General features: G+C 46.1%; 1 protein-coding gene across 2 annotated transcripts in view; it reads left to right on the top strand.

The window, feature by feature from the left end:
* Positions 1–17,534, top strand: part of chst11 (carbohydrate (chondroitin 4) sulfotransferase 11) — a 70,022-nt gene extending 52,488 nt beyond the window's left edge. For both annotated transcript variants that reach the window (XM_038996417.1, XM_038996416.1), the window contains exons 3-4: positions 14,601–14,830; positions 15,577–17,534. In XM_038996417.1, the coding sequence (XP_038852345.1) occupies positions 14,601–14,830; positions 15,577–16,201 (855 nt within the window). In that variant the 3' untranslated portion in view covers positions 16,202–17,534. The remainder of the gene's footprint in view (positions 1–14,600; positions 14,831–15,576) is intronic.
* Positions 17,535–23,342: the final 5,808 nt, after the last annotated feature.

Raw genomic sequence — 23,342 nt, 5'->3', positions numbered from 1 at the left:
GATGGAAGCAAGTCCCCGCAGCAGTGTTCCAACATCTAGTGGAAAGCCTTCCCAGAAGAGTGGAGGCTGTTATAGCAGCAAAGGGGGGACCAACTCCATATGAGCAGGTGTCCACACACTTTTGGTCGTGTCGTGTACGTTGATAGTGGTATTGTGCGGGAGACAATTAAAATGAGGTTGACAAGTGGTGGAGTTGCCCTTTAACTCTATTCCAGGAAGATAAAAGCTCATGGCAGTATTATGAGGGGAGGAGGACTGCTGCAGGGAGGAAATTCACTGGAAAGATGATGGAGGAGGATGTTTTTAAACTGATGGACCATCGAGTGATGAGACAGAGAAGGAATGGATTACAGTGGTAAACAAAAAGTGAAACGATAAGTAAAGTTGCCGTGGGGAATAGTAAATCCAAGCCTAGTTCTGACTGTTCTTTAGTCAGTGAGGGTTCTTGTTCGATCAAGATATCTGGGAGATGCGTTTTGAAGAGAAAATAATAATACATTTGTTTATTTGGGGGTTTTGTGTGTCCGAGGAGCAGAAAGTGTGTGCTTTGCCCCTGGAAAAGATATAGAATTGTAATGTGTTGTGTGTGGATCTGCGAAGCTGGGCACCTATCACGGGGGTTATCTCTGGAGTGGGGCTGGAAGTGAGAGCAAAGGATGTAACTGAAGAAATAGAGGCAGTGGTTGGTGCACGCAGACTGACCCGTATGGTGGATGGAGTGAGGAAGCCCAGTGGTTGGTGCACGCAGACTGACCCGTATGGTGGATGGAGTGAGGAAGCCCAGTGGTTGGTGCACGCTGACTGACCCGTATGGTGGATGGAGTGAGGAAGCCCAGTGGTTGGTGCACGCAGACTGACCCGTATGGTGGATGGAGTGAGGAAGCCCAGTGGTTGGTGCATGCCGACTGACCCGTATGGTGGATGGAGTGAGGAAGCCCAGTGGTTGGTGCACACCGACTGACCCGTATGGTGGATGGAGTGAGGAAGCCCAGTGGTTGGTGCACGCAGACTGACCCGTATGGTGGATGGAGTGAGGAAGCCCAGTGGTTGGTGCACGCAGACTGACCCGTATGGTGGATGGAGTGAGGAAGCCCAGTGGTTGGTGCACGCAGACTGACCCGTATGGTGGATGGAGTGAGGAAGCCCAGTGGTTGGTGCACGCAGACTGACCCGTATGGTGGATGGAGTGAGGAAGCCCAGTGGTTGGTGCACGCAGACTGACCCGTATGGTGGATGGAGTGAGGAAGCCCAGTGGTTGGTGCACGCAGACTGACCCGTATGGTGGATGGAGTGAGGAAGCCCAGTGGTTGGTGCACGCAGACTGACCCGTATGGTGGATGGAGTGAGGAAGCCCAGTGGTTGGTGCACGCATACTGACCCGTATGGTGGATGGAGTGAGGAAGCCCAGTGGTTGGTGCACACCGACTGACCCGTATGGTGGATGGAGTGAGGAAGCCCAGTGGTTGGTGCACACCGACTGACCCGTATGGTGGATGGAGTGAGGAAGCCCAGTGGTTGGTGCATGCCGACTGACCCGTATGGTGGATGGAGTGAGGAAGCCCAGTGGTTGGTGCACGCAGACTGACCCGTATGGTGGATGGAGTGAGGAAGCCCAGTGGTTGGTGCACGCAGACTGACCCGTATGGTGGATGGAGTGAGGAAGCCCAGTGGTTGGTGCACGCAGACTGACCCGTATGGTGGATGGAGTGAGGAAGCCCAGTGGTTGGTGCACACCGACTGACCCGTATGGTGGATGGAGTGAGGAAGCCCAGTGGTTGGTGCACACCGACTGACCCGTATGGTGGATGAAGTGAGGAAGCCCAGTGGTTGGTGCACGCAGACTGACCCGTATGGTGGATGGAGTGAGGAAGCCCAGTGGTTGGTGCACACCGACTGACCCGTATGGTGGATGGAGTGAGGAAGCCCAGTGGTTGGTGCACACCGACTGACCCGTATGGTGGATGAAGTGAGGAAGCCCAGTCCATCCATTCTTTCGTTCTTTGAAGAAGACTCTCCCTTCATGTGTATATTTGAGTTATGCGAGAGATCCTGTTAGAGCCTTCGTGCCCAAACCCTTGCATTGTAATGAATGTAAACTATTTGGACGTGTGTCAAGTGTATGTAGATGGGAGAAGTATCGGATGCCAGTTGAGGTGAAATGCTGCAATTGTGGTGGCGATCAAGCACCCGAATTCATGAAGTGCCCTGTTAGGAAGAAGGAGACTGAGGTGACAAGAATAAAGGCTGTCCAGCATGTCTCTGATCCAGAGGTGGTAAGAAGAGTGGAAGAAGGGAGTAATGTTGAAGAAGCCATGGTAGTTAGATTAGAGACATCAGTAAATGTTACTAGCCAATAGGATCCTGACATGTAGCATGTTCAAAAGGTGGACTTTGTATCGTTTATTGCATTGGTTATAAACTGCACATCGCAAACAAAGAAGAAATCCTAGAAAATAGGCATCGCTATGAGTGAGGCTGAAAGTTTTTTGGGACTCAGGGATTTTACAGCATTACAAGGAATCCTGTCAAGAATGTTCCGTCCACACAGGCCCCTGTGGTGCGCAGTGGATGTGACTCTGGACCCTGAAACAGCACATCACAAACTCATCCTGTCTGAGGATGGGAAACAGGTGAGACATGGAGACACACGGACGAATCGTCCGAATACCTCAACGAGGTTTAATAAAAGTGTAAATGTCTTAGGAATGGAGGGCTTCTCTGCAGGGAGATTTTACTATAAGGTGACAGTTAAGGGGAAGACTGACTGGGATTTAGGAGTGGCCAGAGAGTCCATCAGCAGGAAGGGGGATATCACACTGAGCCCTGAGGATGGATACTGGACTGTGTGGCTGAGGAATGGAGAATACGAGGCTCTTGCTAAACCCAGTGACCTGCTCTCCCTGAGAGAGAAGCCCCAGAAGGTGGGGGTGTTTGTGGATTATGAGGAGGGTCAGGTCTCCTTTTATGATGTGGAGGCCAGGTCTCATATCTACTCTTTCACTGGCTCACCTTCACTGAGAAACTCTATCAATTATTCTGCCCCTGTCTTAATGATGGTGGTAAAAACTCTGCCCCTCTGATCGTTTCTACTGTCAATCACACAGAGTTTTAATCCGAAAATCTAACTTGCCAGTAGAATAAATATATTTAGAATAGTCATAATCTGTTGTCATGCATCACAAAGAATCTTTCAGATGCACAATATCATACCCCCAATTTCTTTTTTGGGGGGGTTGTACGATATTTTGTGTGTCTAACTTTCCCACTCATCCTTATTCACGATTCATTCAGGATTATCCGTAATCATGGTAGCATCCACATTAATGTAGAATTGTTTAGAAACATATTCTATTCTTATTTAAGTGACTCCAAAATGACACAATACATTATTTACCATTTAATAGCTATTTGGCACAAAATAATCTGAAACGCAACCAAAACATACAGCAAATGCATCCAACAAATTTGTTGTCACAAGCTTGATGTAGTCATTGCATGCAATGAATATGGGACCAGATATTTAACTTTTTACTATTTTAGTACACGTACAGTGCATTCGCAAAGATTTCAGACCCTTTACCTTTTCCACATCTTGTTACGTTATTCTAAAATTGATTTAAAAAAAACAAAAAAAATCCTTCATCAATCTACACACAATACCGCATAATGACAAAGCAAAAACAGATTTTTAGACATTTTTGTAAATGTATTAAAAATAAAAAACTGATATCACATTTACTTAAGTATTCAGACCCTTTACTCAGTACTTTGTTGAAGCACCTTTGGCAGCGATTACAGTCTTGAGTCTTCTTGGGTATTACGCTACAAGCTTGGCTCAACTTTATTTGGGGAGTTTCTCCCATTCTTCTCTGCAGATCTTTTCAAGCTCTGTCAGGTTGGATGGGGAGCGTCGCTGCACAGCTTTTTTCAGGTCTCTCCAGAGATGTTCGATCGGGTTCAGGTCCAAGCTCTGGCTGGGCCACTCAAGGACATTCAGAGACTTGTCCCGAAGCCACTACCGCATTGTCTTGGTTGTGTGCTTAGGGTCATTGTCTTGCTGGAAGGTGAACCTTCAACCCAGTCAGAGGTCCTGAGCGCTCTGGAGCAGGTTTTCATCAAGGACCACTCTTTGCCTCAATCCTGTCTAGTCTCCCTGACGCTGACGCTGAAAAACACCCCCACAGCATGATGCTGCCACCACTGTGCTTCACCGTAGGGATGGTGCCAGGTTTCCTCCAGATGTGACACTTGGCATTCAGGCCAAATAGTTTTAATCTTGGCTTCATCAACCAGAGAATATTGTTTCTCATGGTCTGAGAGTCTTTAGGTGCTTTTTGGCAAACTCCAAGCAGGCTGTCATGTGCCTTTTACTGAGGAGTGGCTTCCGTCTGGCCACTCTTCCATAAAGGCCTTATTGGTGGAGTGCTGCAGAGATGGTTGTCCTTCTGGAAGGTTCTCCCATCTCCACAGAGGAATTCTGGAGCTCTGTCAGAGGTACCATCAGGTTCTTGGTCACCTCCCCCGGTTGCTCAGTTTGGCCGGGCGGCCAGCACTAGGAAGTGGCTTGGTGGCTCCAAACTTCTTCCATTTAACAATGATGGAGGCCACTGTGATTTTGGGGACCTTCAATGCTGCAGACATTTTTTTGCTACCCTTCCCCCATATCTGTGTCTCGGCACAATCCTGTCTCGGAGCTCTACAGACAATTCCTTCGATATATAAACTGTGAATTAATCATTGTGATCATGCGAGACATTGCTTCAGCTTTGATCTAACTTTAATAAATGACCACTATTGTGAGAAGTGAATCTTCTATTTGTAATAATAAGTCATGAGTAGGACTATTAGGCTTAGGCAACAGATCTTGATGAGTTGGCATTTTAAAGGACATTTCCACTCAAACTATCATTTAGTTTTTGTTTCATTAGTCCATTGTTGACATAGTCCCAAAATGTTTTGCTTGTTAGCACTCAAGTTTTCAAGATATATAACTTTGAAAATGAAATCATCCCCGGGGCAGAACTGCAGATTTTTCCTCCTTGCCGGCTCGGGATTCAAACCAGCAACCTTTTGGTTACTTGCCCAACGCTCTTATCTGCTAGGCTACCTGCCACCATTACCTCCAACTTGGCCCAATTCACATTTCCAATTTCCCACCCTGACATAGGCCTACCAAGCTAGAATGGACCCTGTGTCTCCACCAATAGTGGCTAAGTATCCCAAGCAGGGCTATAGCAACTTCCCCAGAGAGGATCAGGCTCCTTGGGCTTTGTGGTGGCTACTCAGGTTGGGTGTCTGTGGTGGCCACTCAGGTTTGGGTGTCCTTGGGAGAACGGTGTCGCCGTAACCCTGTGGTCACATATAGTTCTGGGGGGGGGGGGGGGGGGGGGGTGAAGTTTAATGAACATCAAGGCAGACACATGGTGAACCTTTTTTTTTCATTGGCCAAGGGAAAGGGGGGAACCTAGTCAGTTGTACAACTGAATGCATTCAACTGAAATGTGTCTTCCACATTTAACCCAACCCCTCTGAATCAGAGAGGTGCGGGGGGCTGCCTCAATCGACATCCATGTCTTCGGCGCCTGGGGAACAGTGGGTTAACTGCCTTGCTCAGGGGCAGAACGACAGATTTTTACCTTGTCAGCTCGGGGATTCGATCCAGCAACCTTTCGATCCAGCAACTGGCCCAACGCTCTAACCACTAAGCTAGCCTATAGTTCTTCATCCTTCTTACAATCGACAGAGAGAAGACGGGGAAGAAACCACCATTTACCTCTAGGCTGCTATACATATTTCTTTAGTTTGTCATGGAATTTTTGTTGTAATTAAATATACTTTATTTAGAATTGATCAGAATACATTTTTCAGGGAAAGTTTTACCTGCTCTGTGTATTGTCAAATTGAAAAGAGTGAGGGAGCGTCACTCCTCCCTGGTTGTAGAGCAATGTGGAGAGCCTGAGAGCAGCTCACACGCACAGCAGAATCTGACATTGGGAAATGTACAGCTTGCAGCATGCTGACGTGTTTATCCCTGACCATTGCAGATGCTTTAGTTGCTTCCAAATACAATTTAGGAGAAGAGCATGAGAAAATTGAAAATGAAATTCAGACAATGCCTTTGCCAGCTGTGCAGTTCCTCGGCTGGGTGGGAAAATAAATAGTTTTCTATTTTCTGCTCTTTTCACCCTTGGCAATGTCGCAAAACCAGATTGTTGTATTATTGTGTGAGATTAAATGTAATAGTCTCAAGGGGCTTCTTAGCTGTGGATTAGGAGAGAAGAGGTGAAAACACACACTGAGTGAGTGAGTGAGTTGTAGTAGGATGCTAGTTATTGATTTGATGTCAGTCAGATTATTCAGCTATGTATTGACCCATACAGTAGTCCTACACTTCCATCCAGACATGTGACTGAGCCCGACCTGGTCAATAACATGATCCTGTCTGTTATGTAACAAACTGTTCTTGGGGACCTTCAATGCTACAGACATTTTTTTGGTACCCTTCCCCCATATCTGTGTCTCGGCACAATCCTGTCTCGGAGCTCTACAGACAATTCCTTCAACCTCATTGCGTGGTTTTTGCTCTGACATGCACTGTTAACTGTGGGACCTTATATAGACAGGTGTGTGCCTTTCCAAATCATGTCCAATACATTGCATTTACCACAGGTGGACTCCAATCAAGTTGTAGAAACAGCTCAAGGATGATCAATGACATTGTTTTAAGCCCAAATGGACTACAGAGACTGACAGTAAATGCAGTGAGAGAGAGTGTGTGTGTCAGCCAGCCAAGCAGTTACCCTGCCAACTGCGCTCCTTCTATTCTGGGGCATGGGCACAAAATGGCTGCCTTCACTCACAGGATGTACATTACATCTGCCTTGAGACTGGAGGACCAGCAAGGTCCAATGGACTAGGAGGGAGGCAGACTGCCGTCAGTGACACACACACACACACACACACACACACACACACACACACACACACACACACACACACACACACACACACACACACACACACACACACACACACACACACACACACACACACACACACACACACACACACACCCTTGAGATGCAGGTCTGTGGTCGTAGACAGTGGTGGACTTCATCATTTACTCAAAGTTTGTAACGACAGATTGATGAGCCTGTCATTACAGCATGTGCATAAAATGCATCCTCCAATTGCAACGCCTGCCTATGCCCACTCATATTTCCTCAATAAAATGTTCCATTTTTTTTTTTTTTTTTTTTTTTTTAATTTTATCCCATTTTCTCCCCAATTTTCGTGGTATCCAATCGCTAGTAATTACTACCTTGTCTCATCGCTACAACTCCCGTACGGGCTCGGGAGAGACGAAGGTCGAAAGCCATGCGTCCTCCGAAGCACAACACAACCAGCCGTACTGCTTCTTAACACAGCGCGCCTCCAACCCGGAAGCCAGCCGCACCAATGTGTCGGAGGAAACACCGTGTACCTGGCCCCCTTGGTTGGCGCGCACTGCGCCCGGCCCGCCACAGGAGTCGCTGGAGCGCGATGAGACAAGGATATCCCTACCGGCCAAACCCTCCCTAACCCGGACGACGCTATGCCAATTGTGCGTCGCCCCACGGACCTCCCGGTCGCGGCCGGCTGCGACAGAGCCTGGGCGCGAACCCAGAGACTCTGGTGGCGCAGTTAGCACTGCGATGCAGTGCCCTAGACCACTGCGCAAAATGTTCCATTTTTAATACCCTCAAACATCCAATTCAGAATAGGCTGCCTAAAGTCAAAATAGGCCACCATCATTGTCAATCGTGAATGATAATTCTTCACGTTTTCACCGGTGAAACGTCCAAACTGCATCTCCAAGTCAGTCATTTGATTGATTTCAATCAGCTTCATGGAAATATGAACTTAGATATTCTTGAATGACTGTTTTGTGAGGGAATTAGAACAGGTGGTGTCAAACCATTAGCCTTTCTTGTATTTTGTTTTAATTGAAGCATATATCCTGCGTAGTGAGAGAGAGTGGGGCCCCGTGTGGCTCAGTTGGTAGAGCATGGCGCTTGCAACGCCAGGGTTGTGGGTTCGATTCCCACGGGGGGCCAGTACAAAAAAAAAAAAAAGTATGTATGAAAGTATGAATGTATGTACTTGTAAGTCGCTCTGGATAAGAGCGTCTGCTAAATGACTTAAATGTAGTGGTGCGCTCGGAGGGCGTGATGTAACACACTTCTCTATCTTGTTATGGACTAGGGCCTGTAAGGGTTGGGTGTGTGTTTGTGTGTCCATGCACCCGTCCGTCCGTGTGTGTGTTAGGTCATTGCTTAATACTGCACTAGAGGGAGGGAAGGCTGGGTTTAGTGTAGGGCTATCAGGGGTACTATATATGTTCTCCTGTGTGTTTTCTGTAGGATAATGTATAGGATGCCAAGAGCTTAATGTGTATCTTTTGTTTTGGTGTTGTATGCTGTAGCTGATTGAAATGGAGGGTATTGTAAGGTGTGTACATACAGTAGGCTAAATGTTAGCCTCAGGGAGAAGTTTGTTGAATGTAATTGTTGACATATAGAGTAGAGAATAAGGCGTGGGTGGGTTGAAGCACCCGTGGTCTGAAGAAGATGAAGTACATTGAGCTTGTTTTGGTATGAGACCCCCCCCCCCACACACACACAGACACACGGAAGAGGTAGAACAATTGCAAAGTTGGAGCCATTTCAGAGTTTCATCAGATGTATGGTGTAGTATATGTTCAGGAGCAGGATATAAAGCTGGATGTCTCTGTCCATTTCAGACTGGCATGCAGACAAGGATTTCCTGCCTACACTTATGGCTGTCTGACTTTCTCCTTTCCCTGTCTGTCCATCTCTTTCCTTCCCTCCCCTCTACCTGTCTGTCCTTCTCCCTCTTTCTGTCCCTCCCCTCTGTCTGTCTGTCCTTCTCCCTCTTTCTGTCCCTCCCCTCTCTGTCTGTCTGTCCTTCTCCCTCTTTCTGTCCCTCCCCTCTGTCTGTCTGTCCTTCTCCCTCTTTCTGTCCCTCCCCTCTGTCTGTCCTTCTCCCTCTTTCTGTGCTTCTACACCTGCATTGCTTGCTGTTTGGGGTTTTAGGCTGGGTTTCTGTACAGCACTTCGAGATATTAGCTGATGTACGAAGGGCTATATAAAATAAACTTGATTTGATTTGATTCTGTCCCCCCCCTCTGTCTGTCTGTCCTTCTCCCTCTTTCCTTTCCTTCCCCCCTCTTTCCTTTCCTTCCCCCTGTCTGTTTTTCTCCCTCTTTCCGTTCCTTCCCCCTGTCTGTCTTTCTCACTCTTTCATTTCCTTTCCTTCCCTCTCTGTCAGTCTTTCTCCCTCTTTCTTTTCCTCCCATCTCTCTGTCCTTCTCCCTCTTTCCTTTCCTTCCCTCTATCTGTCTGTCCTTCTCCCTATTTCCTTTCCTTCCCTCTATCTGTCTGTCCTCACGTCTCCTGTCCCTGTCATTACTGTAGTACAGCTTTATTACAGTAGTCTAGTCCAGAGAGGAGGATGAGGGTCCTTCTGCCCTCTGGTTCTCCTCTCCCTGCTGCCTCCTCAGGAGAGTCCACTCACCAGGGTTAATGATGCACATCTTACACTTTTTTAAATCTTTTAAATCTTTTTTTATCACTCTCTGTCCCTGTCTCTCTTTCTTAGTCTTCTCTCTCTATTTCTCTATCTCTCTCTCCCATCCCTCCATCAATCTCAAGCAATCTCTCCCACTCTATAGTATACAGTTGAAGTCGGAAGTTTACATACACATAGGTTGGAGTCATTAAAACTCGTTTTTCAAGCACTCCACACATTTCTTTTAAAGAAACTATAGTTTTGCCATGTCGGTTAGGACATCTACTTTGTGCATGACACAAGTAATTTTTCCAACAATTGTTTACTGACAGATTATTTCACTTAGAATTCACTGTATCACAATTCCAGTGGGTCAGAAGTTTACGTACACTAAGTTGACTGTGCCTTTAAACAGCTTGGAAAATTCCCGAAATTGATGTCATGGCTTTAGAAGCTTCTGATAGGCTAATTGACATAATTTGAGTCAATTTGAGGTGTACCTGTGAATGTATTTCAAGGCCTACCTTCAAACTCAGTGCCTCTTTGCTTGACATCATAGGAAAATCAAAATAAATCAGCCAAGACCTCCACAAGTCTGGTTCATGCTTGGGAGCAATTTCCAAATGCCAGAAGGTACCACGTTCATGTGCACAAACAATAGTACGCAAGTATAAACACCATGGGAACACGCAGCCGTCATACCGCTCAGGAAGGAGACGCATTCTGCTAATCAATCCCAGAACAACAGCAAAGGACCTTGTGAAGATGCTGGAGGAAACAGGTACAAAAGTATCTATATCCACAGTAAAACGAGTCCTATATCGACATAACCTGAAAGGCCGCTCAGCAAAGAGAAGCCAATGCTCCAAAATCGCCATAAAAAAGCCAGACTACGGTTTGCAACTGCACATGGGGACAAAGATTGTACTTTTTTGAGAAATGTCCTCTGGTCTGATGAAGCAAAAATAGAACTGTTTGGCCATAATGACCATCGTTATGTTTGGAGGAAAAAGGGGGAGGCTTGCAAGCTGAAGAACACCATTCCAACTGTGAAACACGTGGTTGGCAGCATCATGTTGTGGGGGTGCTTTGCTGCAGGAGGGACTGGTGCACTTCACAAGATAGATGGCATCATGAGGGAGGAAAATGATGTGGATATATTGAAGCAACATCTCAAGACATCAGTCAGGAAGTTAAAGTTTGGTCGCAAATGGGTCTTCCTGTCACGTTCACTGTCTTCAAACTCCCTGTCGTAGATGAGCCAAGGCGCAGCGCGCATGTAATTCCACATTTCCTTTTAATCGTAGTGAAACCTTCACAAAAAGAACAGGTAAACAGAAACAAATGTGACGCAACCGTGGCGCACACAAACACACACAGAAAATAAATAATTACCCACAACCTTAGGTGGGAAAAAGGCTGCCTAAGTTTGATTCCCAATCAGAGACAACGATAGACAGTTGCCTCTGATTGGGAACAACACTCGGCCAATAGCAAAGAAATAGAAAACATAGAATGCCCACCCAAATCACACCCTGACCTAACCAAATAGAGAAATAAAACGGCTCTCTAAGGTCAGGGCGTGACACTTCCAAATGGACAATGACCCCAAGCATACTTCTAAAGTTGTGGCAAAATGGCTTAAGGACAACAAAGTCAAGGTATTGGAGTGGCCATCACAAAGCCCTGACTTAAATCCTATAGAAAAGCTGTGGGCAGAACTGAAAAAGCGTGTGCGAGCAAGGAGGCCTACAAACCTGACGCGGTTACACCAGCTCTGTCAGGAGGAACGGGCCAAAATTCACCCAACTTATTGAGGGAAGCTTGTGGAAGGCTACCCAAAACGTTTGACCCAAGTTAAACAATTTAAAAGGCAGAGCAACCAAATACTAATTGAGTATGTAAACTTCTGACCCACTGGGAATGTGATGAAAGAAATAAAAGCTGAAAGAAATAATTCTCTCTACTATTATTCTGACATTTCACACTCTTAAAATAAAGTGGTGATCCTAACTGACCTAAGACAGGGAATTTTTACTAGGATTAAATGTCAGGAATGGTGAAAAACTGAGTTTAAATGTATTTGGCTAAGGTGTATGTAAACTTCCGACTTCAACTGTATCCTACATTTGCTCTAAAACAGAGTGAATCAAGTACTGTATCCATGTAGGCCGCCAGCCTTTAGTCTCTCCCTCCCCTCCTCCCCTCTCCTCTCGTACGTCACCTGTGCCTATAAAGAGTTTGTGTCGTTAGTGTTTGCAACCATCAGCAGAACTGCAGTGGGCTATTTATTATAGCTTTGCTGTGCAGAAGAGGAGCAGTCACATATTTCAACATCATAACAAACCTCAGTAAGACTGTTAAGCCGTGACAGAAAGTAAATTATGAAATGAAACATGGAAACGCATATATTAATAACTCCTTATTACTCACACATTTCACTAACAAAAGTGCAGTTACAGGAGAGAACACTTTTGTGAATACAAAAACACACAGTCCCTTGGCTCATCACCAAAAGCTAGCTTGATGTGTGGAAATGTGACAGGCTTGACTTGATATTAGCATATTCATATATCTGGGAATAAATGGACTTATGGAGTCAGAGAGGGACATACTGATTTTAGCAAACTGGAAATGTTGCTGCATACACACGCAGTACACATGCACACACGGACACTCTAATGTGGTTCGAGGGTTTTGTGTCAGTTGCACTACTCTGAGAACCATGAACGCTATCAGACGTGCTGGCGTTTTTGATTGACAGCTCGACCCTGAGGGAATGGAACAAGAGATGCCATTGGAGACTGCAGGCATCACGCACACAGACTCTCAATCGACGAGGACTCTGTTGTAGTTACAGAGGAAGTGCTGATCTGATGCAAGGGTCTGAGAAACCACTTGACTACAGAGAGGGAGAAACCGTCAAAGAGCGATGGCTCATCCAGATGCCTAGGAGGACTCTTTCTAACACAGGCAGGAGAGGAGCGCTGTGCTCATGTACTTACCGGTATGCAGACTGAATGTCTGCGCTGTTACTCTACAGTATGTTGCTGTAGGTTGAGGCTCAGAGACAGACTTGGATAGTGTCTGTTCTCCCATAGGAACAGCAGGGCAGAATCACTTAGGGCCTGTGAGCTCTGACTTCCATCACTGTAGGCTGCCTCTATGGAGAGACACATCTCTGATATCCTTTCCATCTCTCCTTTTCCTCCCATCATTACCACCACATAAGAGCTTCCCTCGCTCCTCAGATAGGAGAGGAGATAAAACGACAGGAAGTTAACTATCCAACGGGGAGGGGGAGACATGACAAGATTTTCTCTCTCTCTCTCTCTCTCTCTCTCTCTCTCTCTCTCTCTCTCTCTCTCTCTCTCTCTCTCTCTCTCACTATGTTAATTACAGTGCTTGTTCTCCACTGAGAGAGATGGAGAGATGTTCTTTCACTTCATGAAGTTCTGCTCAGTGTGATCTAGGGCCTTTATAGCCCTGCGAGGAGCAAAAGTGAAAATTCCACTTAACAAAGAGCTGGTATTCACAGTGTCTCTCCCTCCCAGTCAGCTTTGATGTGATGTGGCATGACAACGGAGTAGTGGAGATAAGACAAAGAAAAAGAGGGGGAGAAAAAAGATGATGGTGAGGAGGAGGAGGAGGGTGTCACTTTCTTCCCTCCGACTCGTTCATTATCAAGCATCACTCGTTTGTTCAGTCACTCGCTCGGGCCTCTCAAACTAATTTGCGGAGAAGTGAAGTTGACATGTCGAGAGATAGAGAGGGAGGGAGATGGGAGAGAGATGACATAGAGACAGATACAGTAGAAAGACAGAGGGAACTTAGCATGCCTTGTTAAACTAGCTCTGTCTCTCTGCTGTGTATGGCTGTAGCTCAGTCCTGTCTCTCTGCTGTGTATGGCTGTAGCTCAGTCCTGTCTCTCTGCTGTGTATGGCTGTAGCTCAGTCCTGTCTCTCTGCTGTGTATGGCTGTAGCTCAGTCCTGTCTCTCTGCTGTGTATGGCTGTAGCTCAGTCCTGTCTCTCTGCTGTGTATGGCTGTAGCTCAGTCCTGTCTCTCTGCTGTGTATGGCTGTAGCTCAGTCTTCATCCAAGGTTCCTGAATACAAAGGAACCCCACCACAGCCTTCCAACTACTCTACTATAGAATGTAAACACACAGTACAGTACCTGTCCATACCTGTGTTTAGGACAGGAACTCCGATAAAGACAGAGTGCGTCTGAAATAGCACCCTATTTCCTATTGTGCACTACTTTTGGGCCCAGGGCCTGGTCAAAAGTAGGGCGCTATATAGGGATTATGACGCACAATAGCCCTCCCATCGCTGTGCTATACTCCACATGTTCTCTTCAATGGCTAATTGATCTTAACTGGCAGAACCTGTCTCACAGTTATATTTAGGTGTACAAAGCATGATTTGTTCACGTTTACTTAGATGCCATATACTGTATATACGTGTCACTTGATAAATGGTTAAAGGGGGGGGTTCAAATACTAACACAAGGCTTTTAGTTTGGTTAAGTGCTGAGAGCATGGAGGTGGTCCCAGACATGAGTTATTTTAGCAACCCTCCTCAAAGGCCTAGCCCTATTCTCTAGTCTCTGGTATGGCATACAGCTGTGGCACTGACTGGCTGTCGTGCTGTGTGTCTGAGAATGTGGAGCGACACAGGGCACGGTCTGATCGATTTAGAGTCCCCGGGGAAACAAGGGAATTCCCTGAAACGGTTATTCAGGGTACAGAGCAAAAATAATCACCAGCTCTAAGAAAACATTCCTGCTCTTTAGATGAAGAACAGCCCTCCCTCACTTCCTACTCTCCCCTTTCCATTATTCCCTCCCTTCTTGCCCCATCCTTCTTTCTTTACACCGAAATGTGTGGATCAAGTGAGCTACTGTTGAATGAAATGGGAACTATGTATATTGTATTAGTCAGCTCCCCATATATTAATCTTCTAGAATACAAATGATGATCTATCTCCTTTTTTCTTCTTCTCTCTCTCTTCCCCCCCCCCCCCCCCAGTCGGAGTTCTCCAGTGCCGCCATCCTCCACCAGGGGAGGAGAGACCAGGTAGCAGAGTCATGTCGGGCCCAGAGTGCATCCAGCCGCAAGCGCCGGGTCCTGACCCCTGGTGACCTCAAACACCTGGTGGTGGATGAGGAGCATGAGCTCATCTACTGCTATGTCCCCAAGGTGGCCTGTACCAACTGGAAACGCGTCATGATGGTCCTCACGGGACGCGGCAAGTACAGGTCAGTAGCACAGGAAACTACTATTAAGATTTGAAATACCATGCAAGACACATTTTCCGTATGGAACACAATAAATAAACGATTAAAGATGTAAAAAGAAAAGCTGAATAGTGGATAATGTTTTATTTTATAATACTACTACTGATACGACTACGCTGTCACATAACATCCTAATATTGAGTTGCATCTCCCCCTTCTGCCCTCAGAACAGTTCATTGGGGCATGGACTCTACGAGGTGTCGAAAGCGTTCCACAGGGATGCTGGCCCATGTTGACTCCAATGCTTCCGACAGTTGTGTCAAGTTGGCTGGATGTCCTTTGGGTGGTGGACCATTCTTGATACACACGGGAAACTGTTGAGCGTGAAAAACCCAGCAGCGTTGCAGTTCTTGACACAAACCGGTGTGCCTGGCACCTACTACCATACTCCCTTCAAAGGCACTTAAATATTTTGTCTTGCCCATTCACCCTCTGAATGGCACACAGACACAATCCATGTCTCAGTTGTCTCAAGTCTTAAAAATCCTTCTTTAACAAGGGACATCAATGAGGGATCATAGATTTCACCTGGATTCACTTGGTTAGTCTGTCATGGAAAGAGCAGGTGTTCTTAATGTTTTCCATACTCAGTGTTTATAACTGCTGTTAGTATTACTACATCTCTTACTACTACAATTTAGATACTTTTAATTGTTTCTGTTGTTTTTTATTCTGTTCCTCATGGTCTTTATTTCTCTCCATCCCAGTGACCCTATGGAGATCCCTTCCAACGAGGCCCACGTCCCGTCCAACCTGAAATATCTGAACCAGTACAGCATCGCTGAGATCAACCACCGCCTCAAGAGCTACCTCAAGTTCCTGTTTGTCCGGGAGCCCTTCGAGAGGCTCGTCTCCGCTTACCGCAACAAGTTCACCCTCAAGTACAACTCCTCCTTCCACCGCCGCTTCGGCACCAAGATCGTCCGCCGCTACCGCAAGGACGCCACGCAGGAGGCGCTGCTCAACGGCGCCGACGTCAAGTTCCGGGAGTTCGCCGAGTATCTTGTCGACCCGGCCACGCAACGCGACGGCCCGCTCAACGAGCACTGGCAGACGGTGTACCAGCTGTGCCACCCCTGTCACATCCACTATGACCTGGTGGGCAAGTACGAAACCCTGGAGGAAGACGCCAACTACGTTCTGCGGCTGGCGGGGGTGGGCGAGTCGGTGCGCTTCCCGACCTACGCCAAGTCCACCCGCACCACAGACAGCATGACGGCCCAGTTCTTCAGCAACATCAGCTCTCAGCAGCACGGCCAGCTCTTCCAGCTGTATAAACTGGACTTCCTCATGTTCAACTACTCCACGCCAAGCTATCTGCGACTGGACTAACGACTAGAGGACCAGGACATGACTAGCCAGTTGGGACTCTGGGCACGATCCACTTTTAATAAGAGAAGAAAAAAATAACAGAGAGAGGAGAATGGATATTTTTGCGAAAGCTTTATTCAAAAACTGTCGTCACTGTTTCTGGGGGTGAATAGGAAGGGCTGAGGTGAATGGGAGGGACAGAGATTGAGGAAAGGTGCTGGATCCGATTTGATGTGAAAGAATCTTTGTTATCCAATCAGCATTGTCCTGAAGGTAATAAAGGAGGAAGTGGAGATCCTATACCATGAGAATGCAGGGTTCGGGTGGAGCTGATGTCAGAGGTTTTCTAAGAGGGGAAAAAGAGGAGAGAAGCAGGACTCTTGGAGAGTGGTCAATGTGTGTTCTGTATGTAAATGAGGTGGGACTCTTGACCAATTAGGCTGCTTTGGATTTTGCACAGCAAATGGTGGCCTCGCATGCACGTGCCCTGGCCCCAAAGCATCATGGGAGCTGAGCTTATTTTATAACGAACAATAACGAAACTCCGTCAAATTGTAAAACACATCCATGTCCTTCAGTCTGCTGTATCCTGGGTGTGTTTGATAGCAACCACCAATTATACATTTGATAAGTAAACTGGCGCTTGGCTCCACCTCAAGCCCTCCTCATTATAGCTGTCTATTGACTTTGCTCTAAAGACCTCTAGAACCATCAGGTGTAAACAGTGGAGCTACAATTTACAGCCAACTGCTCTAAAGTAGTAGCTATGCTGTCAAGATCGCCATCATCACAGGTGAAAAGAACTCATGAGGTTTGCCAGGTGAGGCCTCAGACTCCCACAGCAGGATCTGAAACGGCGGCCATTTTAGAAAGACGCTGAGCACCCTCAAGGCTTTAAGCCACAGGAAGTGGTCAGAAGGAGAAAGGAAGTGCTGTTGTGAATGGGTGCACCGGATGTGATTGACAGGTGTTAGGGGCCTCCCACTGACCCAGCGAGGAACTGAAGAAGAGATGGCCCGTGTGGCTGTGAAAGGGTTTAAGGGACAGGATCTCATAACCCCGCCCACGCCACGCCCTTAAACCAGGGAGGGCCATAACCCCGACCACGGGCCATAACCCCCCCTCCGCTTCGACGACCAATCATGTATTTTAGTAAATTAAGTCTTTTTATTTTATTTTTTATGTCTTGGTTTTATTGTCTTATGAAAACATTGCTGCGAGCAGCAATAAAAAAATATTATTTAAATTACTTTTACTGTCGGTGGGTGGGAGGGGGGAGACGAAGATTTTAATATTCGTTTTCTTGGCAGATGAACATTTGAGTAGATTTTTAAAGATAAAATAGTTTTTATGAGTTTTGTTTTTCATGTTTTTTGTCCTGAGTTGCCTCCGGTACACTGTTAATGATAACATTTAAATGTTCTTCCTTTTTCCGAAGGGCGTACAATATAGTGAAGTCCGTGGCTTTGGTTTCTCTGTGCGTGAGAGCTGGGACATCCCATGGGATTTAGAGTTATTCCCTCTCTCCCCATTACTGAATCTGGTGCCAAAGGGTTGGAACACTGCCAATGACAGAAAGGGACAGTCAACTCAACTCTTATCAGTACTTTTCGGTACATCCAATAATTTACAAAACATTGACAATCCTGTGATTGAAAACATAAACTATTGCATGAGAAAAGTATTCCACATACATATCTACATCGCAGGCTACTGCTCAGAATCAGAAACAAGAGCAGTGGTTGCCTTGATAATGATCGATAATGGAACCGTCTACCTTGGAGTCTGGCGGTGAAAGTCAGGTCTGTGTTCGCCCTCAGGTGAGAGTGCAGTGTCTAATCATTACTCTGTGTAGTCTATGGGATCACAGAGAGTCATATACACAGTGCAGGAGTGGGCGACGGAGGGAGAGAGAAGACAACGTAATTAGCCAAGCTGGGAGGGAGGGAGTCCTCTTTATTCTTTACACCCCTTTGTCATTCTTCTTCCATTCAGACTTCAAAGAGAGAGGGACGTTTATTGGGAAAGTAGCATATTTTTATATTGCTAGGTCTGAGCAGAAGTAACAGCTGCACAGAAATGATTCACTTCTATATTCATCTGTCCCTCTGACTGTTTAGACAGGCGGGGTGACTAATGACAAGCTCACCTCATTCTGTCATAGCTTCTAAAATATTGGTGTCAGTTGTGTATGCTTGCATGTGTTTGTCGTTATAATTAGCAACTGGTTTGGAGGAACAAGGCCCTTCACATCTGGCTCTGATAAAGAGGAAGGCTGCTGGTTTGGCCTACATCTCCGACCCCATCCACTTACAGAAACAATGGGAGCATTCTGAGCTCTCCACACACACACACACACACACACACACACACACACACACACACACACACACACACACACACACACACACGCTGATATTGATGCCACGCAGCCTCTTACTCAGCAGCTGTACTCTAGTGAGGGTTGGTAAGTGAGGTATGGAGGGATGATTGGGTATGGACACATTTAAAACACCACACACTCAGCTTATCTCTAACTGCCTATTTAGCCTCCAAAATGAGACACTTTACCCAAAGGCTTCAAAACTCTGCAAACAAACTGTTATGGAGTCCTCTCCTATGCTCTCCTCTTGACTCCAACCTCTCTCCCAAAACAGCCCCATATAAAAACAGAAGTGGGTTTTTGGACAGTGTCAGTGATCCCTACCCTCGCAACAGGAAAAGGGCAGGCTTCTTATACAAACAGAGCTGTTAAAATCCCACAGAGGCCCAGCCTAACGATCCCTGTGGAAATACTGACCTGATTCAAACTTTTTTTATTCTCCATTCTTATTCCATATCCTAGCTCACTCTACCTATAAATCCACCGAATCCAATTCTGACATGTCCATTTAGTGTTCTTGTGCTGTATAAGTATTTATTGACGAGTGTACGGGTATATTTATGTTGTTGGAGAACGACGTCTATTGTTGGACTGAATTACATATTTACTGTGTTGCTAAATGCAGAAGCACAGGAAGTGCACGCTCCTCTGCACATACGTAAACATATCCACTCTGGGGCCGGGGGTTTCTAGCCAGAGATAAGCATGGATGGGGCAGTTATCTGTCAGTGTTTTTTGTGTGAATAGTTTATCTTTCTGTCTGAGATATTCTTATTCAGTCAGTATCTGTGCAACAGTAAAAACATCCCCATAATGCCCATGGAACTTCCTTTGTGTTACACATAAAAGGGTCTCCATGATGTTTCCTGCTGTTACGAATTAGCCCTTTGGTACCAACTCTCAGACCATGAGGCTTTTCAGAAATGTTCAAAATATTGCCAACTGTTGAAATCACTGGAAGGTTGTTAGAGCAGATCTCCCACTCAAAATGCACAGAAACCAAAGCCTGGAATGGTAATAGAGCTATTTCCTTTCCCTATCTTAATTATGTCTTTCTATGTTGTTCTGTTGTATTCCTCTGTCAGCAACACTCCACAGCAGCTTCCACACGTTTCATTGACCTCATAGAAATATAACATATAGATAGAACACAGTTTATGATTATGTCCAATCCATTCTATGGTTTCCTCCTGCATAGCCTACAGTACATGACCACAGGGCACTTCAGTCACCACAGACAGTACCTTATTGGGTCACCACAGACAGAGTCAATGGGTGCTGAAATGATCTGTGCCTTTTCATTCCTCTCATTGGAGCACTTTACTGTCATCTGATTGGTCAGTCCACACACACACACACACACACACACTCTCTCCCTCTTCAACTGTCAGATTAAAGTTGAAAAACAGCATCCCACACACTAACACAGTCAGATCACCTGTAGAGAGACTCATGTGACCACATCAAGAGGCTTTGCAAATAGAGGGTTTTTGAAACGCTTGCTCTGCTCAGATCTTCCCTCCTCTCCTAAGCCTTCAGATACTGGATGGTTTTCTGTGGCTCTGTGTTGCTCAGAGGTTGTACGTACACCCTTCAAAACCACACTTCAACCCTCAGATCTCTGTGTGCTGGTTTCAGTGTTCTCATCCGTTGCCAGATGGTGAGAGTGTGTGTTGAGCTGTCACTTAAACCAATGTTGTTGAGAGTCTAGGCCGGCTACTCTGCTGTCAGATGCCATGTCATCGGCCAGTGTGTGTGTCGGAGAGGTCACAATGTGCTGTACCAACGAGTGTGTATCTGAACTGTGTGTGTATTGGAAAGGTCGCTCTGTACTGTACCTGCGCTGCCTTAGAGTAACTCGAGGAACTCTCTCAAACAGGCTACGTTGTATTTATTCATTCATTCACCAACGACCACCAGGAGGAATGTTATGGGTAGTCTCCATGGCAACACACCTGGACTTTTCTCACGGGACAGACTGTCGGTTCATCATCAAGGCCCTCTCACCAGAAACATGAATAATTGAATATATCGACTGCAGGTAGTGGGAGAGGAGTTGTGATTCCCCAGCAGTGTTCCATGGTTCATTCTGTCTGATGTTTTCACAATAAAATGCCTCAGAAACTCAAACCCAGATGCCCCGGACGAATGTGTTTTTTCACTGTCTGCATACAAGCAAGCATGCGCGTGCAAACACAGACACAACAAACACACGACATTCTATATATCAAACGCTAATCACGCATACATATTTGTCACATTATCACTCACTGCCCAGTGGTTCCATGGGTATTCTCTGGTTGGCATGGATATTGTCTCTCGTCAACCCATGGGCACCCCATGCCACCTGATGATTCCACGCTTGGCGTTCCAAAACACGCCATCTGTTTTGTTTGTGAAAAGCCTGCAGATGCCGCTCTGCCAAAACAATTTCCCGGGTTACCATGGTTATCGAGACATTCTTGTGCTCCACGATGGAAGAATATTCGTGTGGTATGTATAACGTAACTATCTGCTAGCTGTGGAGGAACTGAAGTGGAGATGATAACAGAAGCTCAATCTCCTGTACAAACAGAATGACCATACATGTGACACAGATGGTGGTCCAATGGTAAGTGCCTGACTCAAAACCAAGAGGTTGTGGGTTCAAACCTAATTTCTCGTATGTTTCTGCAACTCTCAACGTCAAATATACAAAAGATAATGGTAAGAAGTGCGAAGGAGTCGTGTCTCCCTGGCGTGAGGATCTTGAGCCATAAATCAAATCTAATCAAATGTTATTTGTCACATGTGCCGAATACAACAGGTGTAGACCATACAGTGAACTGCTTACTTACAAGCCCTTAACCAACAATGCAGTTAAGAAGTTAAGGAAAAAAAAAAAGAAAAAAGAAAAAAAAAGAAAATAAAAGTAACAAATAATTAAACAGCAGCAGTAAAATAACAATAGCGAGGCTACAGTATATACATGGGGTACCGGTACAGAGTCATGTGTGGGGGCACCGGTTAGCTGAGGTAATATGTACATGTAGGTGTAGTTAGTGACTATGCATAGATAATAAACAGAGAGTAGCAGCAGCGTAAAAGAGGGGTCTGGGTAGCCCTTTGATTAGCTGTTCAGGAGTCTTACGGCTTGGGGGTAGAAGCTGTTAAGCCTTTTGGACCTAAACTTGGCACTCCGGTTCCGCTTGCTGTGCAGTAGCAGAGAGAACAGTCCATGACCAGGGTGGCTGGAGTCTTTGACACTTTTTTGGCCTTCCTCTGACACCGCCTGGTATAGAGGTCCTGGATTGCAGGAAGCTTGGCCCCAGTGATGTACTGGGCCATACACACTACCCTCAGTAGTGCCTTGCGGACGGAGGCTGAGCAGTTGCCACACCAGGCAGTGATGCAACCAGTCAGGATGTTCTCAATGGTGCAGCTGTAGGATCTGAGGACCCATGCCAAATCTTTTCAGTCTCCTGAGGGGGAATAGGATTTGTCGTGGAGAAGGTGAAAAGTTTTAAGTTCCTCGGCATACACATCACGGACAAACTGAAATGGTCCACCCACACAGACAGCGTGGTGAAGAAGGCACAACAGCGCCTCTTCAACTTCAGGAGGCTGAAGAAATTTGGCTTGTCACCTAAAACACTCACAAACATTTACAGATGCACAATCGAGAGCATCCTGTCTGGCTGTATCACCGCCTGGTACGGCAACTGCAATGCCCTTAACGGCAAGGCTCTCCAGAGGGTAGTACGGACTGTGCAACGCATCACCGGGGGCAAACTACCTGCCCTCCAGGACACCTACAGCACCTGATGTCACAGGAAGGCCAAAAAGATCATCAAGGACAACAACCACCCGAGCCACTGCCTGTTCACTCCGCTATCATCCAGAAGGCGAGGTCAGTACAGGTGCATCAAAGCTGGGACCGAGAGACTGAAAAACAGCTTCTATCTCAAGGCCATCAGAATGTTAAACAGCCATGACTAACATTGAGAGGCTGCTGCCAACATAGACTCAAATCTCTGGCCACTTAAATAAATTGACTTAATAAAAGTTATCACTAGTCACTTTAAATAACGCCACTTTAATAATGTTTACATATCCTACATTACTCATCTCATATGTATATACTGTATTCTATACCATCTACTGCATCTTGCCTATGCCGCACAGCCATCGCTCATCCATATATTTATATGTACATATTCTTATTAATCCCTTTACATTTGTGTGAATAAGGTAGTTGTTGGGAATTTGTTCGATTAGTTTTTAGATATTACTGCATTGTCGGAACAAGAAGCACAAGCATTTCGCTACACTCGCATTAACATCTGCTAACCATGTGTATGTGACCAATCAAATGTGATTTGATTCACTAGTGTCTTAGTGTGTTTGACCATGATAGTTTGTTGGTGATGTGGACACCAAGGAACTTGAAGCTCTCAACCTGCTCCACTACAGCCCCGTCGATGAGAATGGAGGCGTGCTCGGTCCACATTTTCCTGTAGTCCAGAATCATCTCCTCTGTCTTGATCATGTTGCGGGAAAGGTTGTTGTCCTGGCACCACACGGCCAAATCTCTGACCTCCCTATAGGCCGTCTCATCAATGTTGTGTGTCATCGGCAAACTTGGTGTTGGAGTCGGAGTTGTAGGTTTAAACCCAGGTGCTGTGTGGTTGCCTTCTGAGGAGTTACGGCCACTTGAGGAAATGGGTGATTTGAAGGCAGTATACATTCCTGGGGTGCAATTCCAGAACAGCAAAGAGCAACAGTCCTGGATAAAATCTC

This window comes from Salvelinus namaycush, chromosome 6, assembly GCF_016432855.1.
Source record: "Salvelinus namaycush isolate Seneca chromosome 6, SaNama_1.0, whole genome shotgun sequence".
NCBI lineage: Eukaryota > Metazoa > Chordata > Actinopteri > Salmoniformes > Salmonidae > Salvelinus > Salvelinus namaycush.
Note: the sequence above shows the minus strand (reverse complement) of the source record. Positions and strands in the feature narration are given on the sequence as shown.